At 43.2% G+C, this 26,663-nt stretch overlaps 2 protein-coding genes across 2 annotated transcripts; one reads left to right on the top strand and one right to left on the bottom strand.

Annotated features, from left to right (window-relative positions):
• Window positions 1–2,370: 2,370 nt before the first annotated feature.
• LOC125014881 (pyruvate kinase PKM-like) lies at window positions 2,371–9,132 on the top strand. The gene is made up of 11 exons (XM_047596406.1): window positions 2,371–2,572; window positions 3,223–3,399; window positions 3,538–3,629; window positions 4,898–5,029; window positions 5,162–5,348; window positions 5,639–5,909; window positions 5,981–6,131; window positions 6,241–6,393; window positions 7,165–7,331; window positions 8,002–8,183; window positions 8,561–9,132. The coding sequence occupies exons 1-11, from the start codon at window positions 2,386–2,388 to the stop codon at window positions 8,665–8,667; spliced, it is 1,806 nt and encodes a 601-aa protein (XP_047452362.1). The 5' UTR covers window positions 2,371–2,385; the 3' UTR covers window positions 8,668–9,132.
• Window positions 9,133–10,085: 953 nt separating this feature from the next.
• LOC125014880 (potassium/sodium hyperpolarization-activated cyclic nucleotide-gated channel 3-like) lies at window positions 10,086–25,260 on the bottom strand. Its single transcript, XM_047596405.1, has 8 exons — window positions 23,752–25,260; window positions 18,824–19,247; window positions 18,095–18,256; window positions 16,906–17,124; window positions 16,014–16,160; window positions 15,239–15,479; window positions 14,065–14,229; window positions 10,086–13,180 (listed from the first exon to the last, which is right to left on the bottom strand). The coding sequence occupies exons 1-8, from the start codon at window positions 24,405–24,407 to the stop codon at window positions 11,733–11,735; spliced, it is 3,462 nt and encodes a 1,153-aa protein (XP_047452361.1). The 5' UTR covers window positions 24,408–25,260; the 3' UTR covers window positions 10,086–11,732.
• Between the last annotated feature and the right edge of the window lie 1,403 nt (window positions 25,261–26,663).

Raw genomic sequence — 26,663 nt, 5'->3', positions numbered from 1 at the left:
TGGAAAGTCTGGCTGTTTGAGATCCCGATAAGAACAAAGATCCCTGCTGGCAGACTTGAAGGATGGCTGCACGGGTGATGTTTGGCATTTATTAGTCTTCCTGTCTGTCTGCAGTGTTGCAGCCTGACCTTAATCGGCAGTTACCCTTGTTAGCAGTCGCCTGCTGCTCTGCAGTCTGGTCAGATTAGACACTTCCAGGACTGCATACATCTGTGCAGGTCTTCTCTTAACAAGTGCTTTTCTCAGGGTAATCCACTTAGACATGCGTGGGTGTTAGTGTATTTATAGGGGATGGGCACAATATCACAAATCTCTGAACTTCATTCTAAATACAGCCGTGTTCACGGCTGTTTGTGAACAATGCAGAATATAAAGCAACCGAAGACAAACACATCGGCAGTTCCTGCTCAGCTGAGTCAACCAGTGTCAGACAGTGTCGGCAGAACATCATGAGCACCACAAAGGGATTATTTGCTGCAGGGCTATTGATTTAAATGTTGCACTTTTGTGTTGCATCCACCCACAATCTGATTTTATACATCTACTGTTATATCATAACTCTCAGGTTTTTTTTATCTGCTAAGCCTGCAAGATAAAACACACAGGTTCACTGTGAAGATCAGATTTCCCAGCCGCTCCTTTTTTGCTGACCTGCTGCACCTGTTGATGAGAGCAAACGTGCAACACTGAGAATTCATCAGGAAATGAGGTGAAAGAAATCAGTTAATCGCTAATTCGCAGTATCATTTTATATGCACATGACAGAAAAAAAAGTCTATGACAGTTCAGCTGGTCGTCCACAAGAGAGAGCTGCTGCTGAGATGTTGAGAGAGAGAGAGTCAGTCATGTGTCTCAGTGTGACTCACTGAACTATAGATGTTTTCTGTATGAGTTAAATGGATACTTAGATTTTCTGAGCTGATTCTTTTTTTAATTTATATTTTGAGTACACTTGGTTTCGCTGTGTGAAGACACTACTTCGAATCTTCTTTGATTTTGGGCCCAACACTTTGCACCAGCTGAGACAGTTGGTACATTTAACACACAGTTATTTATATACAAATGTCTCATGTGGAACTTTATATTCCGTCTTTAACAATCAAATCTGTGGATTTTCTCTAATTAAGCCAGCTTTCCATCAGTTAGGGTCATTTTGCAGTCAGAGTTATCTACGTGTTTCACTCTGTGAGAATATTCAGCAGTGATTCCTAATGTGCACCTTATTAAACAGCTCTGAAGATCACAAACACTTACAGAGATTCCATCTTTAATAACCTGTTTTACACTCTCTGGACATTTTATCTGCAGCTTTATGGTTGAGCTTAAAAAAGAACACAAAGTGAACAACACATATATATTTATAAGCAGTTTGATATTAAATGTGCAAAAATATATTGTTGCTATCAACTCGTCAGCTGTCATAATTTTCAGCTTGACTGCACCTTCCCTATAACACTGACAGCTACTGGAGCTGCAGAAACTCCAACATCCCCGCTGAGCTCATAGACCATTTAATGAATGCATAAGTATGTACATACATGCACACACACAAATAGGATGAACGTTATCTTCAAATGACAATACTGTCATTTGAAGATTATTGAGCATCCATAAAATGAATTGCTGACATAGAAGTACAGTGCACAAACTCACCTGACCTGTCTGCCATTCTGAATGTTGAGTGTACGGTATCAATATGATTAATACTAGAAGATTATGGACGGGATTGTCAAAGAGAAACTTAAAAGGGCCAGATCAAGTGTTGGCTCTTGTAGTTCTTTACCCCACCACATGAAGACAGTTGACTGATCATATTTTTTTTCCATTTGCCTCATTTACAGATTTTGCTGACTTGAAGTAAACATAAGGCTACAGGTTTGTGTAAGAGAGAGTTTAAGTGGGATAAAGGGTGGTGGTCAAAGGCCAGAGGTCACAAGTATCTATTTATATTTATATATACAGTATACCTATATATAAAAAAGTGTAGGTAGGCTACATCTAGAGTTGCAATATATCATATGACTGAGTCACTCAATGGTCCTTCGAATGAATAAGAAATAATAATAATAATAAAAATAAAAATGTGGTGATAGATCATATGAGCAGAATAAGGTGAGATAAGATAAATTCATAGTATATTTTAAAAGTAGCATCACCAGCCACTTTATGTCCTTATTAGGTTCCTTGATCTTTATGATTTTAGCATGAATAAATCACCATTAACTGTTGCTGATGTCAAGTTCATGTTTAATTACCAGCGCAGAGCTCTGTGATTGGCCAGGCCAACAAATCTGGCACGTGCGCCATACATAACTTGAATAACTAAGAATTGACAACCGTCTGTTAGTTTACCGGAACACAGGGCTTTAAATAAAGTGCGTATAAATGGTGGGGGAATGTACCTCCTTCTGGCTCTTCAAACAGCGACTTTTGCCTCGACTGTCGCGCCCTATATTTTGTGTTGCCGGGTGGTGGTCCCTCAGGAAAGTAGTCCCGGTCAGTTTAAGGAATAAAACGTGTCGCTCCGGCTCCGACCGTCACCGCCTTGGTCCCTGCAAAGTTCACCCAGTAGGTGAGTCACAGGAAGTAGACTGAACTATATGTTCATAGTTAGAGGATATTTAAAATATACTAATATGCTATCTGCTGTGCCAGTTTGCAGTTAGTCTGTGAAAACTAAACTCTGTCACTCTCTGACTAATTTGTGTACAGTTCTTCTATTTATAATTTTGTGCAGCTTTAACACTGCGTTCAAGAAAGTTTTATATCATCTTAAATTAATGATATCATAGGAACTCAACTGACTATGTGACTAAGTGTCCTGGGTAAACAATGAATAGCATTTTTATTTTTTTATATTTTCTTTGGGGAAATTTATATTTCAAGAAGACTTTTGTTGAGAGTTTATTAGCTTCTATACATAGAGACCCTTCTTGCTCCTCTTCTTTGGCTGCACATAAACTTCTGTTGGAATGTGAGAGGGTCCAGTAAAGCAGCCACTGACTGTGGTCGCTGCTGCAAGAGGCTTAAAAGTAATCCACACTTTCCATTCAGTTTGTGTTCATACGTACTGTCTGAGTTGGCTGCCACATTGTTTCGTGACATTTCATTGTCTATGTAACTTCGTCTTGGCTGTGAAAAGCTACTGTGTTACACCATTTTTGTTGATGTCAATAGGCACTCATTGGTCATCTGTCTTGTTTCTTTCTCTGTCTTCATAAGACTTTTCTAAAGACACAGATCCAGTCATGTCGAAGGCAAAGGATGCAGGCTCTTCCATCCTGAGCGGCCAGCAGCTGCACGCTGCCATGGCAGACACCTTCCTTGAGCACTTGTGCCTGCTGGACATCGACTCCGAACCGACCGTGTCTCGCAACACCGGCATCGTCTGCACAATCGGTCAGACACATTGCCCAGGCCCATTAATCTGCTCTCTTTACACTAATAATCCAATGATTAATGTTTGAAACGTTTACCTAGCAGTAAATGCCATTTAGCCACTGTGTCTTTATCTATTCACGTACTGTCCCGATTCAGGACCTGCCTCCCGGTCTGTGGAGATGGCCAAGGAAATGATCAAGTCTGGGATGAACATTGCAAGAATGAACTTCTCTCACGGAACACATGAAGTGAGTTAAGGATGAGAAATGCGTGAAATTTTGATCCCATAAGCTGAAAATGATAATGTCAAAGCAGACGCTTCACCAACAACTTTCATCTGACCTGCTGTAACATCACAGATAAGGGCATTTCTAACAATGTAACAAGACTGAGAGTTTGAATCCAGACTGAACAGAGCAGCAGCAGTTTCATTGAACCCCTGCAAGCCTATCAGTAAATGAGGATTCACCCCTTACAGCAGCAGCAGCAGCAGCAGCAGGCAGTGTGACATTACTCTTGTGGCCTGGTAACTTTTTTTGTAATGTGATCTATCAGCTCGTACTTGCTCCTTCACTGCCGGGTCCATGTTGTAGCTTGTGAGCCAGCTGCATTGCGGCCAGTTCTTTGGCCGACCTTAAACTACTGACCCCTCGCCTTTAAAAGTCATGCCTCTTTTCCCTTTTCACTGTCACCTGAGTGGATGAGCCATGAAATCCGCCATCAGCTGTTGTACGAACACCCACGTTAACATTTGAATCCCAAAAGGTTAAGTGAAGTGTTGTTTTTCAATGTCGCTCAAATCAAAGCAGCATTCCAGTTGCTGAGAGTCGTAGCTCAACGCTGGCAAATGGAAGAAATGTCTCAATTTTAACTCAGGTCGTGATCATAGCTCCGGAAAGTCACAACAAGGTGAATATCTGATTTGTTTGGAGAAGGGAAAAATAAATTTGACCTCTGTCTCATTGGTGTGTCAGTTGTCAGCGCAGCTATAAATAGGAGTCGCCCTCACAGCAACAGCACGACCAGGAGGCATGTAGAGAGGCCGCAGTGTTCGAGCAAGGACAGGAGACAGTATCCACATAACAGTTTTCATTTCTCACTTTGTTTTATTTTTTTTATTTTCATCAAATATAAGTAAATGCATCCATGTAAATGTCAGTTATATACGTGACATTAGGTTGGAAATCAGAAAGAGTTGTTTGTTATTTGACACACCTGTTCTTGTGTTGTCTTTTTATGTACAGTGAGACTGAACATCATGCTAAAAATGAGTTGCAGTTGTCTTGCAATTCTCACTTCACATAGTTATGTAACCAATGCTATCTGTGTGACAAGGTTTGTCCACATGTTCTTGTACTAACATCGTTTTAGTTTGGAGAATTCGACAGTTTTACAGATTATTTCTATTTAAATAACCCACATCATTAAGAATTAGAAATCCATATCTTTCTTGTTATGCAGTGATAGATTCACAAAGGGGTTTTCAGAATAATCACATTTGTTAATTATTATACAGTACCATGCTGAGACCATCAAGAATGTCCGTGATGCGACTGAGAGCTTTGTGGCAGGATCTGTTGACTACAGACCTGTGGCCATCGCTCTGGACACCAAGGGACCAGAAATCAGGACCGGACTTATCAAGGGCGTGAGTACTTGCCAAATTACCGAAGCTCTAATGAGGCCATTCTTTTTTTTTTTTTCTTTTTTTTTTGATTTATGGACAATAAACAACTGTCTGGAGGTTTTCCCGAAGCAACTCTCTTCTTGTCCCGTTTAGAGTGGCACAGCTGAGGTTGAGCTGAAGAAGGGTGAAACCATCAAGCTCACCCTGGACGACCAGTTCAAGGATAACTGCGACGAGAAAGTTCTGTGGCTTGACTACAAAAACATCACCAAGGTTGTGGAGTCTGGAAGTCACATCTACGTGGATGATGGCCTGATTTCCCTTGTTGTTAAAGAAATCGGTAAGCACACTAACACATCAGGTGTTCTCATCTTGTCCGTCTGTTTTTGTGCCTAATGATAGAAGGACTTAGTTCTACATGTCGACTCCTACATTTACACATTACACACAAGTCCAGCGGATGTGGAGTCTGCAGATGTCTTCATTGTGTTTTTGGCAGCCCACTTATTCACCATGCTACCAATTTTCAATTACCTGGAATAGAAATACTGAAAATGTAACATGTTCTCTTGCCCTAGAACACAAAGCTGTTAAACTGACCTTGTATTTGCCTGTGTTTTGTGTCCAAAGGAAGCAACTTCCTGGTGTGCAACATCGAGAATGGCGGTATGCTGGGCAGCAAGAAGGGCGTCAACCTGCCCGGAGCTGCCGTTGACTTGCCTGCTGTGTCTGAGAAGGACATTCAGGACCTGCAGTTTGGCGTGGAGCAGGGTGTTGACATGGTCTTCGCCTCCTTCATCCGTAAGGCTGCCGACGTTCACGCTGTCAGGAAAGTGCTGGGCGAGAAGGGCAAGGACATCAAGATCATCAGCAAGCTGGAGAACCACGAGGGTGTGCGTAGGTGGGTGGATTACCAGCATCCGCGGCTGAACCTGCCTTAGTTTCTTTGTTAATTGTTTTGTTTTCTGTTAGATTTGATGAGATCCTGGAGGCCAGTGATGGCATCATGGTTGCCCGTGGGGATCTTGGCATTGAAATCCCAACAGAGAAGGTCTTCATTGCCCAGAAGATGATGACCGGCAGGTGCAACAGGATCGGCAAACCCATCATCTGCGCCACGCAGGTCTGTGATAGCATGTGTACGGGAGAGCACATGTAAGGGTAACCTTTTCTAAGGAAAATAGTCTTTACAGACATGAAATGACACCGAATGTCCTTTTGTTCACATTAAGATGTTGGAGAGCATGACCAAGAAACCCCGCCCCACTCGCGCTGAGGCCAGTGATGTTGCCAACGCCGTCCTGGATGGGAATGACTGCATCATGCTGAGTGGTGAGACCGCCAAGGGAGACTATCCCCTGGAGGCTGTGCGCACACAGCACATGGTAAGCATATGTCTTGTTCAGAGCACATGTGCACAATATAAACACATAGTAATCGGCATGGTTTGTTTATTTGGTTTGAGAATCATTTGTTTGATGCAGCTACAGTGGCTTTGTGTATTCAGTCAACTCTGTCAGTGTATGAGGTATACGAGGCTTGTGGTGCTTTAATCATGGGAGTCTCGGCTGCTGATGTTGGCTGATGAAAGCTCCCAAATTCACACGATAAATATTCTGTTTAGTAGTGAATGTTTGGGCACACCTTCTCAGTCAGTTCAGTGAGAAAATTACAGCAGTAGCCTCAACGTGAACACGTTCAGGCTGAAAATGCAGTTTTCCTTCTGGTGTGAGTTTTCTAGATCATATTGAATGAAATGTAAAGCAGTGAGGACATCATGAGCACATCACTTGTATAATCTCGGGTTTTACTAACAGCCTGTTTAGTATTTGTTCGACTTGCCTTGTGTATCCCTGTGGCATCAGTCCATCCATCTGCTACCAGACAACATCTCCTCCTGTGTTCTGCATTGTGCTTTAACAGTGTGATCGTATTTCTCAGTCAGCATGTGTCTGAGAATCTGCAGCAACAGCAACAGCCCCTGAACATCATGGCTGCCGCTGTTGTTTAACCTCGCGCCTCAGCAGTGTGCTGCTTTCAGGTGTGAACAGCTCTGCACTAAGGGTAACGGCCCTCATTCTTAAGTCCTTGAAAATGCAAACTAAGTTAAAATTAGCTGTGTGACACCACTGTAATATTCCTTCTCACGTGTACAGATTGCCCGTGAAGCTGAGGCAGCCATGTTCCATAGGCAGATGTTCGAGGAGCTGCGTCGCACCTCCCACCTGACCCGTGACCCCACAGAGGCCGTCGCCATCGGCACGGTCGAGGCTTCCTTCAAGTGCTGCGCCAGCGCCATCATCGTGCTCACCAAGACTGGCAGGTGAGGTTCCGAGAACACGACGCCCCTAGCAGATGTTCTCTGTAAAACCTCTGAGTCATATTATCCTCCACATCGCCCACTGCGGGCGAAGAAACTGTGCATTATATCATCTTCCTGCCTCCGCTCGTGTGAAGTGTGCCAACCTTCACTGCACTTTAAAATCTGTGCTCCACTCGTGACCTTTTGAGAACTGAACCCTGACATTTTACAAGTTAATTTTAACTCTATCCGTTTGGGAGTTCATCCTCTCAGCACATGATACAGAACAGTCAGCTGGGTTCTTAAAGATAACAGCTTAAATAAACTGGTTTTACAGCATACTTAGTATGGATGTTAATACGTCCTCTCCTGTCCTACGACTATGTGAAGGGATGCCCTTGCTTTGCGTGATCAACTCTGCTTCTGCCCTTAACTCTACGAAGCATTGTAGCCTCTTTCAGTTCATAGTCTTGGTTTTCCTGTGAGGTTATGGTTCACTCTCACCAGTTTAGAAAAATTTTCAAGTAGTTGAAAGTCTTAAAAATTAAAAAAAGCCTAAACAGTGAACTGACGTTCATTCGCTTTATGCAGTCACAACTTCACATGAATGATAATGTGATTCTACAACTGCTGAAAACGTTTGTCTTTTCAATTGAGAAGGGGAAATTACGTCACTTGGTACTCTCAACAGGTCTGCTCACTTGCTGGCGAGGTACAGGCCCCGGGCCCCCATCATTGCCGTTACCCGCTGTGGTCAGGCCGCCCGCCAGTCTCACCTGTATCGTGGTGTCTACCCTGTGCTCTACACCAAGCCTGCCAACAACGTCTGGGCTGAGGACGTCGACCTGCGCGTCAACTTTGCCCTGGAAGTTGGTGAGTGCCAGTGTTTTTTTTTGTTTTTTTTTTTATATTTGCAAAAATTAATTTAAAAGTAAAGAGAATTATTTATGTGTAAATGAAACTTCAAGTGGCATTAAAAGTCCTGGCCAAAGGAGTGGCCAGACTGGGGGAGGAGGCTGTCGTAGTAATCAGAGACAGGAACTATATTTATATATACATATGAGATTTTGGAAGACATACATGAGTTACGGATTCATCTTATGTTACATACACAGACCTTCTCTAGAAGTCAACTGTCTAAGAAATGTTACTGGTGTATTAAATAGCAAAGGCAATCTACAGTCATAGAAAGTCTAAACAGGGAGCTTCATCCTTTTTATTACTAATGCCCTTCTTTCCACTATTCGTAGGCAAGCACCGCAAATTCTTCAAGTCTGGTGATGTTGCCCTTGTTGTGACCGGCTGGCGCCCAGGCGCCGGCTACACCAACACCATGAGGGTGGTGCTGGTGCCTTGAACTCCATCAGAGGACATTAGTAACCACTGCCCTTCCCCTCTTTGTAACCAGACTTCCCTCCAAACTGGACTTTGTGACAGTTTTCATAAAAGCAAAACAAAACCAGGCCGTCCCTTCAGATGACTTTTGATGGCGTCGTCCTCACACAGTAACTCCCCGATTCCTGTCACCAACACGTCCACTTTATTTTCTAGATCCTGCTGCCAGCGAGAGATGTGAAACGGTTTAGTGTCTCCTGTCTGACACAGTGTGCATGGTGAAGCAAGTGGTGGCTGTAGACCAAATTCAACGCGGATGTATTTTAGTTTTCTTGGGTTTTGGTTCTATAAGTGTTCATGGAACAACATGAATATGTATTGCTATTATCTTCTCCCGTGTTTCTTGTAGACGTGACGGTTGTGTACTTTGTGTCATTGAGGTGAACTGGTACGACTGGGCGTCCATCCATTAAAGGGAACTACTGGATCAGCTGTGTTTGTCTCACTCACTGTAATGAAATAAATCCAAGGGAAAATGAGTTACAGAAAAGTTGGAAGAAGGTCACTGTTGAACCACAACAACTAAGATGCTGGGTAAAGTAACGTCACTCAAGTACTTCAGGACAGTCTTAATGCACTCGCTCTTTACTTGAGCATTTTAATTTATGCTACGTTCTGCTTTGACTGGTCTGTACATTTCACTTCACTACATTTATTTAACACCTGTATTTTTAGCTGACTGTTACTTTATCATATCAATATAAAAAGAAAGCCAACGGTATAACACTGACAGAGACTGCATTTATTTACTTTTAGTCTTTAAGGAGATTTTGCTGATAATAAATCAGTTTATTTAAACAAGGTCTATGGAAAGAGAAAAAAAAATCAAGTAATCAAATGAAAAATTAAAATAAATGATGCCATTTATGTGACTGGCTGCCGCATTGCTATGAATGACGGAATTAAAAGTAATGTAAATTACTTTACATTACTGACGATTATTCCTTTCATATTTCTTAATTATCATTACCTGGTGATCATTCTGGGTCGCCAAAGAAATCCAGAAAGCCCCAGAGAGTCGTCTTTGACCGGTTTTAATCCCTGAATATTTTAAGTCTTTGACATGCAGAGAGGATTTGGGCAAAAGCTGCAATACCTCAATGGGAATAAAACATGTAGACTACTGTATGCTCCTCAAAAAACACGATCATTGCAGGGGGAGCGTCGGGTCAGCGTCAGGAGTTGGCACTCTGTGAACGTGGCAGATAATTTTATTGTATTATTATCCTGGCTATTTGAATGTTGGCAGCAAAAACAAACAGCAACAACAAAAAAAATCAATATATAATCTGGTTTAAAGTCTGAAACTTCATTGTTTTTATGAGATCCTAGTCCCTTCAGCGCTTCGCTCTTGAAAGAAATCCACAGCTTGGACGAGCGTCATTGATCAAGTTATTTTATTGCATTGAATTCAGTAGCTAAAATAAAATGTGCCTAACATACAGGTGATGAAATTGTCAGATTTGGTGGTTAAAGGCAGCAAAAATAAGAAATAAATATAAATAAATGAATGAATGAGTGACACCTTGTCTCCTTAAGTTGAATGCACTAGAAATAGCCTCAAAGAGTCTCAGCAGATGCTGCTGGCAGGTGGAGGAGAATAGTAATGAAAGATTGATCGAGCCCATTGGCAGTAACTGTCTACTGACCGATGGTATCTCTCTTCTCTGGGGGTGGGTGGGTGGGGGGGTTCAGAGTCACAGCAAACCTTGGGTTTAGCAACCAGGCAGCTGAAGCCACTGGACGGGATCCTCCGATGGTTTGACCTGCTGACCGCCTACCTGCTCACAGTTTGCCGGCGGCTGCAGGTCCAGAAAGTGAGACGTGCCATTGAAACACATGAACTATGTTAATAAGTAGAAGGATTTAAAGAGTCTGGCTTCAAAAAGCAGTCAGTGATACACGTCTTATTGATTCAGCATAGCATCACAAAGCAGCAGTTGTTCAAGAACAGATGTCAAATTTTACAATCAAATATTGTACAATGGAAGAGGTAAATATGCAGCAATATGACCCATCAGGGTGTCTTGTTACTCATGTGTCCGAGTCACTGCTTTTAGCCCTTTGACTGGTGCGAGAAACATTCAGATCAATCTCAGTGCATCGCTGGTTTCAGGATGTTTGATTATCCACAATTGCTTTACGAAATTCAATTCCCTCGTTTTAATGAGTTCTAATTAAAATCAGAATCTCACTCAGTGACACAAGTGCTTCGATTCACAGTACCTTTGTATACCCATATAAAAACACAAATTATTGCATACTATGCCGACGGCACGCGAACCCTGGCTCAGTTGGACGCTTCACACCGAAGTTACTGTCAGACCGACATGAGCTGGCGACAGTCGAGTGGTTGTTCTGCAGAAAACCACCATCACCTTCAACCTCCGACACTCAGACAGACAAACATTACATTCATTACCCAGTTTTTAACATGATCTGGTTTGTGTGACCCACTTGGGTGTGCAATATTGCTGAAAAGCTATCTTGGAAGACATGCCATCATTGAACCTTTATGTCAGGAGATCTCTGAAACGAGCAAAGTGCACAGTCCATCCGAGGGGGGACCCTGCATTCAGCAGTGGGAAAGGATATAAACAGAGGACAGCGATTTTTGGTTTCAATCTTAACTCAATACAGTGGTGGAAAATGTTTCAACTAAGAAGGCGTAGCTGAATACACAAAATTGCCTGGACAATGGGGTTTTAAACAAATAGAACAAATCACAGAGTGGGGTTAGACTATAATACATAGAATAACTGTTATTTTCATGAGTGTTATATATACCTATCAGTATTTTTTTGATTTTATTACCATATTCAAAGATACAATATCCTGTAGAAAAAGATTCTGTCCATTATCATCCATGATCCATTCATTCCGATTAAAAATTAAACCACTGGTATCCAATCTGATTAGAATAACACACCCTCCTAGTGTAAAATAAGAGTAGCAGTGGCTAAAACAATGCCAAGAAGGAGAGGACCTCCGTTTCACTCAGGCATTAAAGGAGGGTGTGTCTGAACCTCACAAGTTGGAGGGAAGTTTGGACTGTTTGTGTTCGTTCTTCAACGTTTTAGCGGGGGATCTAAAGCGCGGAGAGTCACCAGCGGGCTGGTTCTGAGGTTCAGGCCCTGAATGTGTCCGACTAACAGGAGTGGCTTGACCAGGGACAGGACCGTAGGGTTTACTGACAGCCACGGGCGAGTAGAAGGAGCTTGGGGCCCCCGGTACCCCCTGGGAGGATCCACTCATGGCCAAAGGCCTTTCCTGGTGTACAGAGCTATGAGAGCCTGAGATAGTCTTTATTTCCTGGGTAAAAAGATCCACCGAGGCCACCCTGGCGGGGCCCGATGTTTGGAGAGTTACAGGGCTACGAGAACCTGTGGTGCTGGGGGGCTCACTGTGGTAAACTGTCCTCCCCCTCGCAGGGCTCTGTTTATTAGGACTGTGGACAGGAGGGGTGTAGGAAGGCGACGCCTCACCAGAGCCGTACTGTGCCAGGGAGGCGAGGGCCGAGTGCTCGGGGAGAACCTGGGGCAGGAAAACCGACTGCAGTCCCGCCAGGCTGTGCTGGGCCAAAGAGGATGCAGCCCCAGCTCCGAGTGCAGACACAGGCTGAATAAATCCAGCGGAGGATGGGGCGCTGAAGGGGAAATGAGGAAGGTTCAGACCGCCGGACGTCCTGCCTACCCTGTCATAACTGGAACCCATCTGCTGCATGGTGGCGTGAGAGGCTTGCTGCAGCTGGCTTAGTATGGGACTCACTGAGCTGGAGATCAGGGGGCTTATGGTGGAGGCAGAGGCATGTGGGAATCTCCCCGCTAGCCTCCCCGGCGCCCCCTGCTGGAGTAAACCTATCGGGTGAGGTGGGGTGGTCATAGCACCATGGAAGGGCTGGGAGTGGAGCTGAGCGGAGCAGGTGTAGGAGACGGTGGCCGGACTGATGGGGAAGACTGAGGCCATGCTAGAGTGGGGAGGATGAGCCAGAGAGGTCAAGGGCTGCAGGCTGCTGGTGAAGACAGGCTTGGACATCAGCGTGGGAGTCTCCATCCCACATCTGAATTTGGTCGAGCTGGCAGGAGAGCCGGGCCCTGAGCCACAGCTGTTGGAGGTGTTCGCTCCGACATGTACCCTCTTTGGATGGCTGATGTAGTCCTTCATGGAGCTCGCGCCGGCTGCCAGAGGGTGGTGGAAGAGAATGGGAGGTAGCTGGGAGTGGTGGGCCAGAGCCAGAGCCAGCGGGGTGGTAGCAGCGGCAGCCTGGAGCGGGGCCTGAACCAGCGGGGCCCAGATGACTGGAGTAGGCGACGGAGGTGCAGGGGGAGGTGTGCTGGTTTGGATCAGCTGAGTGCACTGGGCCATGTCACGGTCATGCTGCACTATTCTTTGGATGATCTCAGTCTCCTGAAAGTTTAGTGTGCCAGAACTTTGATGATGCTGAACTTTATGCTGAAGGACGGAGTTCCTCTTCCCTGTTAAGAGAGGAGACATTTATTTTAGAGCAACCAAGGGAACCAAAGACTGCAAGGTTCAAACATGACGGCAGGGCCTCATTAATTCACGTCCTGGTGGAGAATACATGTTACTAATGGACAAATGATACTTAAGCCAATATATGTTGAACTATATTTCACAATGTTTCTGCTAAATCACAAACCCAGTTCCCTGATTATACTATAACTTAGACAAGAAGGAAATAAAAAGCTATGGCTCGATGAAAAAACAAGATATTTCGACATATGAGAGTAGAAATACGGACATTTTAATTTCATAATGGATTTAGTTTGGGTAATATTAGTGGTGGAAATTGTCTAAAAGATAGCATTTCACTTCCACATATTTCAAAAAAACAAATGTTTTCTACCACATTACCACGAGTCTTAAGTTTAGTTAAATCTGAAGAAGATCCTAAATATTAACGACAGTAGTGATGATCTGATTTGTTTAATGTGACTGATTTGTGACTGTCTCTTTGTAAAGAAACATCTACTCATTTTTTTTTATTTTTATTTATTTTTTTTACTCTTACTGTATTGGTTGCAATCATTGCCTCCACCATCACAGTCAGGGGTTTGATATTTTTATTTAAATTAACAACACATTTGAATAATTATTCACCACCACTTCAACTAACTTTAATTATTTAAGCTTGGTGTTTTGTCATTTTTTCTTTTCTCATTTCTTTTTTTCCTGCCTCGTATTTTTGCACTGTTTGTAACACCTACGTCTAAACCTAAATACAGTTTAATAAACCATATATATATTATCTTCAAATAAAACTGCACTCACTATAACCAAACCCAACTAACCAGTGACTGTGAAATGTTCTCCTGCAACTATTTGACAGTGGACTCACCGATGCGGTCCAGGCGATCAAGAGCCACGGTCTCAAACGCCCTCCTCATCATGGGATACTCCTCCAGCACTTCGTTGAAGTTGTCCACTGACAGCGAGTACAGTCGACAGTAGTTATCTGCTCGCACGCTGGCCGTCCTCCTGCCGCGGGTCAGCAGGCAGATCTCTGCAGGGAGACAAAGGTTGTGAGAAGTAAGTGGATTTTTTCTTTGTTCCACTTCCTTGCAAACGTCCTGCAGAGTCCAAGATCAAATTAAAAGCAGGGCATTAATATCAGGTTTTAATATAATCACCCCTGCTCCTTGTACAAGTTATGTGACACGCTGTTACAGAATTTGTACCTTTCTTTTAATCTGTTCACGCAAAAAAAGTAAAATAAAAAAAATACAAAACAAAACAAAACAGTATTATTAGTGTGAGATGATAAAACACGAAAAGAACGATGGCTTTGAATCCCACAGATGGAGCACTTAATGCAATTTCTGCAGCTTACAGTTTGTCCTGACCTCATCTGCCGTGCCAGATCAGAAAAATAAAATAATGCCCCATTAAAAAAAAAAGAAAAAAAAAAAGAACTAGACATAGTTTTCAGGACAGACATATTGAGGATGTACACACACTTTCCCTTTTTCCTTTCCTGTTTATCAATTTAATCTATTTATTACAGACAACAATAGAGATTTTTCTTATCTTGATATCAAGCCATAAAATATGTTTTATCACTGACTGAATCATTTCACTTGGCTACGGTTAATCATTAAAATGTGGTTAGAAATTATTTCTACACTTTGGTATGAAATGATTTATTTATCTTTGACATTTCATGATGACATTTCCCTTTGCACAGCTGGACGCAGACAACGGCAGGTTGAGACGGCATTAACAAGGAGGCAACGAGTGGAAAAGTTTGGGATTTCAGCTTTAAATATGACGTGAACAAAAGGGAAAACCTCACAGAGGGAATCAAAATCGCGGAGCTTTGCTCCTCTTAGACCCGAGCCCTTTTAAGGAGATGATGTGGACAATTTCCCCCAGCTGTAATAGTCAGGGAAGTTAATCTGCCTGAGTGCCTGAGCTAAAGAAATCAAAACAAACTGTACAGTCACCACTACTTTAAACTCACTCGAAACATGCTAGCATGCAGCCTGCCCAGCAGGGCGTGTGTAGGTTTTTACCTCCGAAGTAGGAGCCGTCAGACAGCTTGGTGTCCTGGCTGCTCTTGGTCAGGACGCTGACGACGCCGTGCTGGATGAAATACATCTTCTTGCCGATGGTTCCCTCTCTGATGATGTAGTCGCCCGGCTGGAAGACCTCGAAGCGCAGCTTGGTCAGCATGGAGGTCACAAAGTTGGGATCAGCGTTGGCAAACAGGGGCATGGAGGCCACTAGTTTGCGACAGTTGAAGTTGATGATCTCCTGCAGAAGCCACAAAAAGGTGTCAGCGTTTTTATCTTTTATTTTTTTGCTAATGTCTGTGTTTCTACATGTGTACAATCATCATAAAAGCAGGGTGGTTAGCAGCTTAGCGCTCTGTTAATGAGGTTCTCTGTCCTCATAAAGTCTCCAGCCATTACTAATCAGATTACACGACTATTAACATCATCATGCGAAGTAAGGCTGCCATATTAGATTACATAAATAATTAACAGCACAGCATTTACCACTGAGGACACGAGAATAAAAATACATTTATTTCGACAGCAGCGACGCAGAATATAAACCTTGATAAACAAAATATAACAGCGCATAATGTAGCTGTACCCAGATTCAGTTTATTATTACAAGTACAAATTGTCCTATTGTTAATGTATCTTTCACCTGTGGGCACACATGAGTAAATGCATAATAGGAGATTAAAAGAGTTTGACGTCGGCCCTTTCCTGATTCTCTTTCAGTCTTTGGAGCCAACAATAAGGACGATATAAAAAATCAATACAGAAAATAGCTGACCTCTCGCAGTGGTTCATTCAGCTCCTCCAAAATGCTTTCCTCGTCAAACATCTTTCCCTGATAGCGGTGTTCGTAGTAGTCGTGGATCCTCTGGCGCATGTCGGCGGGGAGCTTGTGGAAGGACATGTACTGCTCCACTTGTTTGTACTGCAACAACAATGATTATTAATTAAAAAAACGAGCGTTTGAGTGAACAAGCTCCACGGGAAAAGTAACCGTCTTTGTGTCGAAGGCAAAATGCAAAGTCATGTCAAAATGAATATATTAAACTGATTGATGTGTTGGCTCAGAGGTGGACTATAATGTTCCTCATTATGTTAACAGTCAACTGTCAGGCCATCTGTGAAACCTGCCCACAGTGCAATGCTGTGACTCTGCCCCATCTGACAATTACAGTTGCGCTCTGCAGGCTGTGGCTAATAACATTAACAACTGTGCCCTTCAGCAGTGTTCTCTACCAGCACAGCGCCATGTATGGTCAGTGTCCCCGGCCTATGTATGGTATTTTCTGCTGTCAGTCTCTGCATCGCTTCTATTAACTCGCTTCAATTTTTTTTGTTTTTCGATGTATCTGAAATCTGAAACCGTAGCTATTTTTTTTATGTTCCTCTGCCCTTTTCCTTTTCCTAGCAACACAGTTATTATACTATTTATTATATGATAAGATTATTAAAGTGATGAATTTAAGTTAAAGTTGAGCTAAGAATCTACTGTATTAACACATCAAATTTTCATCAAGAAAAATAATTATAGTAGCTAAAGCTGTAAAAAGTGAAACTGAAAGTATTAAAAATGCCTGTTAAGTATTGATACCTAAAAGTGAACAACATAAACTCTGTGTCTGGTTAAAAGTCTCTTTCATCCAACAAAGGAAATCTTCCATGACACCCACCTTTTCTTGGTACTGCCTCCTGGAGGAGTCCAGAGACTGAATGAGTGCAGTCGCATGCCCCACAAACATGGCAAAACAGGTGGCGCCCACAATCATGCTGAGGATGGTGAGCCACACGTCAGCCATGCCGATGGGGGGGTACAGGCCGTACCCGATACACAGCATGTGGCTCATGGCCTTGAAGAGGGCATAGGAGTACTGCTGACCCCAAGTGTCATTCTGTGAGGGACGCGGAGGAGGAAGGGGAAAGTTTATCAGCATCCACAACATTAATGCTGCGTCACGTCTGATAAGGAGGAGGAGGAGGAGGAGGAGGAGGAAGAGGAGGAGGTGGAGGCCCGTGTTCTCCAGGTTTGCCTGCATGCAGCTGTGGGACTCCGGCTGCTACAGAACATCACTTATCACTGTTATTCTCATGGAATATGTTTAGTAGTTTGAGGTTCTGCTGCAGCTACTAATAAGACCTAAAAACATATTACATCTTCAGGCATAACATTATGACCACCTGCTTAATATTGTGTAGGTCTCCTTTGTGCCTCATCAGAGAATGGACATGGGTCTTCTGAGGGTGTCCTGTGGTGTAACGTAATGTTGTTGGGGACCTTTGGGTCTTATAGGTTGAGGGGAGGGGCCTCTGTGGATCATCTCACAGATACTTTATTAGTTTGGGATCTAGTGAATTTAGAGGCCAGGTCAACAGCTTGTGCTGTTCTTCATGTTTTTTGAGTTGTTCTTAAACTGTTTTTTTGTGTGTGTCTGTGTCAGGCTCCATCCTGCTGGGGATGGCTGCTGCCGTCAAGGAGTGTCATTACTATGGGGTGGGGGTGGCTGGTCTGGTCTAGGTGGGTGGTACATGTCTAAGTAATATCCACAGGAAGTCCAAAAGTTTTAAGATGCTCAGTGGTATTTACTTCACCTAGTGGTTTTAATGTTGTGGCTGATCAGTGTATGCAAGAACATAAGGACATTTTTAAAAGTTAACTATTTTATAATATACTGTCATATATTAGTAGGTTATGCATTCGTATATGTGTATGCTTCTTGTATGAGACAGCCTTAGTGTGTCTCTGACTGCAAACTACCGTCAGTGCATGTATGCAGCTTTTGTATAAATATCTCCACGCAACCGCCATGTAGTTTTGGGAAGAATGCATTCGGATGCAGTCTGACTCATAAATAATCCACTTACCACCATCTTGTTTCTGGTGACCCAGCAGTCTGGAGGAAAGTCTTGCAGCATGGGGACCAGGAACTGGAGACAGCCGTCCCAGTGACACAGCAGCAGCATCATGCCAATCAGGTTCATGATACGCACCATAGCACTGGCCAGGTCATACGTCATGTGGAAAACCTAAGATGCAGATTATCAGCATTAGGGGAAAGGATCCATCCCGACACGCATGTCTTTGTAAACATGATTTTAACTCTCCGTCATGCAATCTGAGGATTTGAAACATACAGCAGGAGCTGTGACTAAACAAGAGCACACTTAATCTACTGCAGACCACAGGAGGCTTTTTCACAGTCCAGTAACCATCTGCAACAATAATGGACAATGAGGATGGAGCTTCCGTGATATTATGAAAATAAGATAATGCAGGAAAAATATCCGTTAAGTAAGTTGATTTTGTACGAGTCAGTGCGTGCAAAAGGAGATTCAACAAATTAACTCAACAGCGGCATTATGCTGCTTTTTGAAACACACACAAGTTATTAAGCAAAGTGGTTACGCATGAGAAGATTCAGAGACGATGGCTGCAGCTAACAAACTTCATTTGCAGTTGGTAAAAATATTGTATCACACATTCCCTAAGGTACTTCTGTAAAAAGCTCATCATAAAACACTTATCCACACATATCCATCTACGTCTGATCAATGAGCTTGTGTGAGAACTTAAATGAAGCCGCCCTCGTCTACCTCTTCCCACTGATGGATGTAACGAATGAGTCTGGAGAGGCGCAGCAGCCGCAGCAGACTGAGGATCTTAGTGAAGCGGACGATCCTCAAGGCCCGGGCCGTCTTGTAAAAGTCAGAGTCGATGCGTGTCTCTACGATGAGGAAGATGTAGTCCACTGGTATGGAGGAGATGAAGTCCACCACGAACCAGCTCTTCAGGTACTTGATCTTGATCTGCTGCGGGTCCAGGATGATCTCTGTGTTGTCCTCCTTGACGATGCCCGTGCGGAAGTTCAAGACCAGGTCCATGAGGAAGAAGGTGTCCGACACCACGTTGAAGACGATCCAGGGCGGCGTGTGCTCGTCCTTGAAGAAGGTGATGCCCACCGGGATGATGATGAGGTTCCCCACCATCAGCAGCAGCATGGTCAGATCCCAGTAGAACCTGAAGGAGACACAGCGACGGACAACTCACACAGTAAATAACATCAGGACAAACTCATTTAGGCTCTAGATATGGATAGTGTCTGTAAGATTCATCTGGAACAACAAACGAGCAGAGACCCGATGTGTTGGTAAAATGTCAGAAGTCTTATTTGGACTGTGCTCCTCGATACGAAGACAGTATTTATACCGAAGTCCAGGTGCCTACAGTAGGTGACCTCTTACTATCATCAAGTCATTTCATCATCAGTGAGACTATTAAAACACAGGCCATGATTATAATAATTTTATATGTATCCAAATAAACAGGTTTGAACACTCGCTTCCAGCAACAATATAACCTTCTAAAACTGAAGTTAAATGTTTGGTTTAAGATGCAGTGGTAATTTGCCCCAGTTTCTACACAATCAAATGTTGGTATTGAACACTGACACATCAGCAATACTTGATCAGAGCTTTTACAGAGCTAAACATTTTAAAGTCAGCGTGCATTTGCCACATCAAGAAGACTGGATGCATTGCTGTGGACGTTCACGTTCAAAGTTTTTTTTAAAAATTATTTTTATGTCTTCATTAGAGGCTTGAAAGTGCAGAGGTCATAAGAAATAAGAGGGAGGGAACTTCTGGAAAAACATGTCGCTGAGAGCATTCTAACGCTCTAAAACACATGAGGCCCTGAAGGCAGGTAGGCTTTAAATTAAAATGAATTATTTTAGTATTTTTCTTTCCTAAAAATGGAAATGAATGGCTGCTTCCAGCTTCTAAAATATCAAAATGTGATGCATGTCATTGTCAGACAGTCAAATAAACACGGCCAGGTTTTGGACTGTGGTCCAGCTGAAGGGATTTGTGACATTTTTTTCAACTGAGAAAATAATTTGCAGATTAACTCATAATTAAAATGCTTTCCTTCCTCCATCCTTTTAAAAGCCAGTCAATAGTTTGAACCTTGTGGTTTGAGTAAAAAAAAAAAAAAGAGGAACAGATTATGAATGGAAACCAGTTGTATGACTGGGTGCTGTTCGGTTCACATAACAGTTTAAAAATTAGAGTGCCTACCAACGCACAACCAAAGCAATTCTGGACACGTCGGACATGAAATTAAACTCTGTGAACATCGCAGTCTCAGACTGCGCATCGGTAGGTTTGCTGTATGTCCTAATGAGTTGAGACAACACAAATAAACTGCCTGCACATAAACACAAACAACGAAATTGATTGATTCGAGAAAATAGCAGTGGTTCCCTAATTTAATTCAATACTGGGCTTTTGGCCATATAGGCAAAAAGGAAGATGGGTTATTGGAATTCATCTGAATGGCTCGAGAGGAAGTATTGATTTTAACAAGTATCAGCAGCGGTGTGTTCGATTTAATCTCCAACTGCATGAAAGAATCAGCTCCTATTAGTTGATTACGGTAAAATCACAACATTTAACTTTACATATTTTCACAGTGTTTCAATCAGTGTCAGTCCCAGTGATATTCGATAGTGTCAGCTGTTAGATATCTCTACTCCTCTGGTTTCTGATTTCTAAAATGATCTTTGCAATAGCCTGAAAAAATAGCAATAACAACGTAATTAATACCATCACTGGAAACAAACGGAAGCATGTAAACATCCACACAATGGGCAAGGAGTGGAGAGCGCTCGTTTGCCAGTGACTACCTGTGTACATGAATGCCAAATGAGAAAGCACGTGTGTGACTGCATGTCTGAGCCATTACACGAGCTAAATAACTACTGATCGATTCAGCCGGTGTCTCACACACCTACAGGGTCAGCACAAACTGCAGAGAGGGAGGGGGGTGGTAGGCTTAAAGGTATGCGTGCAACACAACACTAGATAGAGCATGCAGTACACTGCTGCTGCAATTCAAGAGAAGACAAAAAAAAAAGTGTGTGATTGATGAACAAACACCTCACCAACGGGTATGATGTAAAGCTTAAGTCGTGCCTGACTATGTGAATATGTGAATGAATGTGAGGAATATGTAATGATGATGATGGTGTTACAAACAACAGCACAGACATGAGACATCTCTGAGCCTCCGGTGTTACTGAAATTGCAACACTTTCTGGGTTTTAATGAAGACACAAGACACAACTGGCAGTTAACCCGTTGACATTCACTCCCTTTAAATAACTACAAAAGCTGACTAAAAGCTTGAGATTGTGTGTGAAAATAATGTGCATCTTATAGTGATTAACACGTATATGTCCCCTGTCCATGACAGAAAAGGTAGGAAACTGTAATTTGGTTTAGAAATATGTCGATGCCACCAGTTTGTTTCGGAGTTCTGACTCCACCTTTCTAGTTCACTTCACAACCTTCACAGGGGAACATCCAACTAGCGACCCGGGGGTGGGCATTTGTTCTAATCAGCTTTCTGTTGTTCTCTGCCAAACAAAGCATTTGCGTTTCTCTCTACATCTGCATGTCGTCTCTGCGGTGACACACTGGTCCTAATTGCACTTCCCCTCTCTGGCTAAATCCACCGTTATCTCCTGGGAATCCATGTCATCTCCAGAAGTCAGCTCCCATCAGCCAGATGTTAAGTAGTTAGCATTACCGCTCTGCACACGTCACACTGTGCTGCAGAACGCTGGAACAGCTGGAACAAACGAATATTATAAAAAAAAAAAACAGGTCTGCATTATTGCTGTTCCCTGCAAACCGTTCGTCGGGGTCATCAGATAACTTCGCGTGCAGCATTCAGCCAAAAAGATCAAAACTTACTGGTGTAATCTAGTGCTACCATGAAAATAAAGCTGACAATTATGGAGTCTATGAACCTTGACTGGTCCAGACGGGACTCTGGCACCATTTGGGTCAGAGTGCAACAATGTTAAAGAGCATGAGAGCACAAAGAGAGGGGAGTTACAGGCAAAGTGAACATAAAAAGGCTTAAAATAGTGAAAGGAGCTTAGATCAATCAGGACAGCTGAAAAGGGATGACATTTGTACTAGAGATACTTATCTCTTGCTGCCAGAGCACAGCTGAAGCACAACAGCCTGCATGCAGCTCAGTGGCTTAACACACACCTGTACCGTGGCTCAGGCCCACCAGCAATCGTATTAACCATATTTACAGAGTGTGCCAGTTCAGTATGTCTGCTACTGCATCCACAGAAAACCTTAATAAAAAAAAGGAGTTACTTATAAGAGAAATAACAGAGATTGTGCTCGTAAAAAGAAATATGTGTTACGCTGGCGGATGCACAGTGCTCATGGAAACCTGTCAGCTCACAATTGTTACAGATATTTGGGTGGTGAGATCATTTGTTTGCATTATCTTTGCAGGTTCCGCAACACCGGATTCAGTTCGGCCACAAGGATCCAAGAGGGATCTTAACGTACATCTGCAACTTAAAATGGGTTCTGCAGAATAAAGCATTCACACATGACCCGAAACCGAGCACGAAGTAATGACACCTCGCACACAGAGTTAACAGCTGGGCGTCCTGATTCCCCCACAACATCATTTTCATTTCAATCCCTCTTTCTGTGTCTCTGTCGGTGTTTCGCGGCGTGTCCCCTCCCCGTCCACACCGTCTCTGCTCCATTAGACTAATTGTGCTGTAATAATCTCCACTGATGTGTGCTTCTAATATCTTCAATGGTCATGTTACCCTATTTTGATTACCCCATTTCCAAGCCCCTGCTGTACTCTCTGTAATCCACTGCCCTCGCTAAATGTTCAAAAAAAAAAAAAAAAAAAAGTGTAATTCAGATGAGTGGAAAAAAAAAAACCCTGCAGTGACACACATCTGCGTATGACTGACTGGTGAAAATATGATGACAGCGAGCCTCAAGGTTAAATGTCAGGAAAATCTCTTGATGGTGGCGATAAGCAGAATCCCAGTTTCCATGCAGGATGCAATGAAACGCTGCAGCACGGCTGATGAATTAGGACATTACAGGAAAGCCTTAGACTGCTGCACAAAATGGATAGACAAAAAACTGGTTGGTTATAGATACGTATGGCTTTTTCTTCTGGGAATAAACACATGGTCACATCCCTGGGCCCAACAATAGAGAGGCTTATACCCTGCATATGTAAGAGCAGTGATTGCCAAATTATAAGAGGATTTTGCATGACAGTCAAGTCCTTTATGGTTCATCAAATCTGCAACAATGGCTTGAGAGATGTGTGCAGTCTTTTTTTTTTTTTTAAATGATCATTTGCAGAAGTTAAGCCATTTATCTAGTCAGCGCCTGTGCAGCTTACTGAGCCACATTCAGCTCATGATACACCTACTCTGGACAAGTTCACACTCCTGATCATGGTGTTGCCAAAGGAAGACACACATTGTAAGAAGGGGGAGGAGGTCAATTGTTCATATTGTCGTGTGTGTTCATGTCATTTTTTGTCTCAAGTTTAGACATTTCCAAAATGTTCAGCTTTAAAACATCTACAGTCCAAATGATAATCAAATGTGTGACATGTTCACTGCAGCACTTATTCTGTTTGTAAAGAAAGGGGGGTTCTGCGCGTAAATTACCTAAAATCACTGTAGGGATGGATTATCCAGAAGCCTGCAGACTTTACCCGTTCCCTCTCATGCTCCACGGCCCTCTCACTCCCCAACATCCGCAGGGAGAACTTGTTGACTCCCGGCTGGAGCATCGCGCCAAACTGCCGGTGCATGAAGCCGGCTTGGTACAGCCGGTCATCTTCTGGTAATATCTGCTCGCTGCCCTCTAACTTGATGAAACTTGACTGGTCGAACACCGACGGTTCCCCGACTGCGCCGAGCAGCTCACTCGTTTCCCGCTCCTGGGCCCCGGGGCCGTGCTCACCGGGGAAACTCTCGGTGACAGCGGCGTCGGCTTCGGGGATGAGGCGCCGCTGCTCCGCTGCGTCTGACCCGGGAGGATGGCGCCCGGTGATGGACGAGATGCTGCCCCTAAAAAAGCGACAGTCCCCGTTCAAGTTGGTCTTCGCGGCAACGTCCCTGTCCAAGTGTTCGCTCCTGGCCTCCTCGATGCTCCTGCAACTGCTTGCAGGAGACAGAGAGGACAAATGTTTTAGCCGAATACTTTTCCTCTTGGTGTCCTTGTCGCCGCTGTCTCCTTCGTCAATCACAAAGGGTTTTTGCCCAATGTTTTGCGGCAGGCTGTACAGCCGTTTGCGCATGGAAGACTGGAATCTTTCCATTTTGCACAAGAAGAATAAAAAGAAGAAGAAGAAGGAGAAGAAGGAGAGAAAGAGGTGCGCTCTAAGGACAGCCCGTGGAACCGGAGGGATGAATCATGAATCTCACACACTCGGGGTGCCACTGGAGGGAAAACAGTGACGGCGCATCCGCAGGACAGGTCGTATCTTCTCTGACACTTGGGACGTGTCGCTCTCCTCCGGTTCAAACATTGAGGTGCGTCAACAGTACGTGACCGCTCCAATCACACAGTCATGTAAAAGCGGCAAACGAGAAACGCATGTAAATCCAGGTGAGCTCGCTGAGTGCAGACGGGAGCGCATCAGGATGCAGCATGCTGAGCTTCGGACGTGCCGGAGTGGGAGGATGCTGCTGCTGCTGCTGCTGAGCTCCTCAATGACAAAGCATCATCTCCACCTCCCTGAAATATCTGAGCTCTCCCCTCAGTGCAAGGTGCATGCACACATGCACGCAGCTGGCTCTGGCGTTCAGGGGGGGCACTGACATCACTCATCCACAAGCCTTCCCGCTTCTTAATAACGGGAATATTGACGGAGCTAATCTATCGAGTTGCCATAGGAGCGGCACATGCGCTCACCCCGCCCAGGCAGGACAGCTGGAGAGGAGGATTCAAGGATGCCGATCCAGCCTTGGAGTAATAGTTCACGAGTTGAGAGAGAGCGACGGCGTGTTACTGTGGTCTGGCCTCACGCCAAAGAATCAATGGTGATATTGTGCCTAACAATATGTTGGACTGCCACTTTACACACCTGCACAAGTGGCATTAATGGTTAATACTGTGGTGATATTAAAACAATTAGAAGGTAACACAGACACAGTCAAATTGCTCCAGATTAAAACCTGCTTAGAAGTATTCAATCAAACGTGCAGAGAAGACTCCTAAAGTGTCAAACTCATCATGGTTTTCGGTCTAGTATCAGAAAAAAATGGATAAAACAGTGTGATTTAAAGGCAACAGATTTAATTAAGAACATGCATTTCCAATAAATGCAATCCATCACCACACTAACCCCGCTACACCATAAACTCTGCACTGTCTGATGCAGCTCACCTGTATGAAAAGTTGTGCACAAGGCTCTATATTCACCAGTGTTAAAGCTCGATTAATGAAAATTTAGATTGTGGGGTTTAAAGGTAAAACTTACACCAATCTCCCACCTGTTTGGTCAAATCGTTTATCAACCTTTACAGTGATAGAAAGGAGTCTGTTTTCTTTGTACTGATCAACATTAATTACTACCGTGAGAGGCTGCTAACAGTTGGCAGCATTATAAATGGCATCTCATTGGTTATAGGTATAGGTTTTCATAAAGCATACAACAGCAAACAATCTGAACATATAGTTGGTTAGAAAAGTTGGTTCGCACTGAAATATTTCCTCAGGGGACAGTTTGGCCAATCGTTGTTCACATATCGTTCATATTGTTCACATATTGTTGTTCATTGTTGTTTTTATTTTCCTCACCAGTGGCCACATACAGTAACATGGTGGTATAAAACAGCTCTCACTGAACAGAACAACATAAAAATGACACCTTACAAAACCATACTAGTAGTGTCAAACCAAACCAAACAAATGTTGGGTTTCTTTCTCAGCAAGATATTGTAAGTCATGTGTCATCACAGACAGAAGCTAAAAAAGCTAAAAAAAAAAAAAAAAAAGAAAGAAAAAAAGAAAATGCTACTGAAATTTTTACATTAATTATGCTTTTGTGTCTATTTCCGATCCTCTGTGTTACTGACTCATGTGAGAGGACGTCCTCTTGTATGGTAAATACTCATATTAAATGTTACTGATGTCATGTTAGGCTACAACAGGCACTGTGAACTCTCTTTGAACCTTCATGTGTGTTATTTTCTTGCTTTTCATGAACCAAAGATCTGAACACCCTCACTGGACAACACCCTCACTGGACAACTCATCATTTAATATCATATGGGAAGTCTTACTAAAACTTTAGTCACATCATTAAATGCTTTAAAACTAAACACAGACCACAGTGTATTTATATTATGTTTAATGTAATAATATGAACTATTATGTCCTATGTCCTAATTATCAGCCGACTTTAATGAAGTAAATCGGTTTCATTTGTGTCAGGTTGTTCAGTTGACATACAGGCAACTGACCTTTAAATGTAAAACACAGATCTCTGCATTAGGTTTGGAGGACACTCTGGATTTGTTACTAAAACATTCCACTGACCTGTTTAAGAACTAGTCCATTCAACTGATTT

This window comes from Mugil cephalus, chromosome 10, assembly GCF_022458985.1.
Source record: "Mugil cephalus isolate CIBA_MC_2020 chromosome 10, CIBA_Mcephalus_1.1, whole genome shotgun sequence".
Lineage (NCBI taxonomy): Eukaryota > Metazoa > Chordata > Actinopteri > Mugiliformes > Mugilidae > Mugil > Mugil cephalus.
Note: the sequence above shows the minus strand (reverse complement) of the source record. Positions and strands in the feature narration are given on the sequence as shown.

Excerpts from the sequence above, each read along its gene's own strand:
- LOC125014880 (XM_047596405.1), bottom strand. The coding sequence starts at position 24,407 with ATGGAAAGATTCCAGTCTTCCATGCGCAAACGGCTGTACAGCCTGCCG. Across the intron at positions 19,248-23,751 it reads CATCCCTACAGTGATTTTAG|GTTCTACTGGGATCTGACCA; the intron begins GTAATTTACGCG and ends TGTCTCCTTCAG. Across the intron at positions 18,257-18,823 it reads ACATCCATCAGTGGGAAGAG|GTTTTCCACATGACGTATGA; the intron begins GTAGACGAGGGC and ends TCTGCATCTTAG.
- LOC125014881 (XM_047596406.1), top strand. The coding sequence starts at position 2,386 with ATGGTGGGGGAATGTACCTCCTTCTGGCTCTTCAAACAGCGACTTTTG. Across the intron at positions 5,030-5,161 it reads GGACCGGACTTATCAAGGGC|AGTGGCACAGCTGAGGTTGA; the intron begins GTGAGTACTTGC and ends TGTCCCGTTTAG. Across the intron at positions 6,132-6,240 it reads CCATCATCTGCGCCACGCAG|ATGTTGGAGAGCATGACCAA; the intron begins GTCTGTGATAGC and ends GTTCACATTAAG.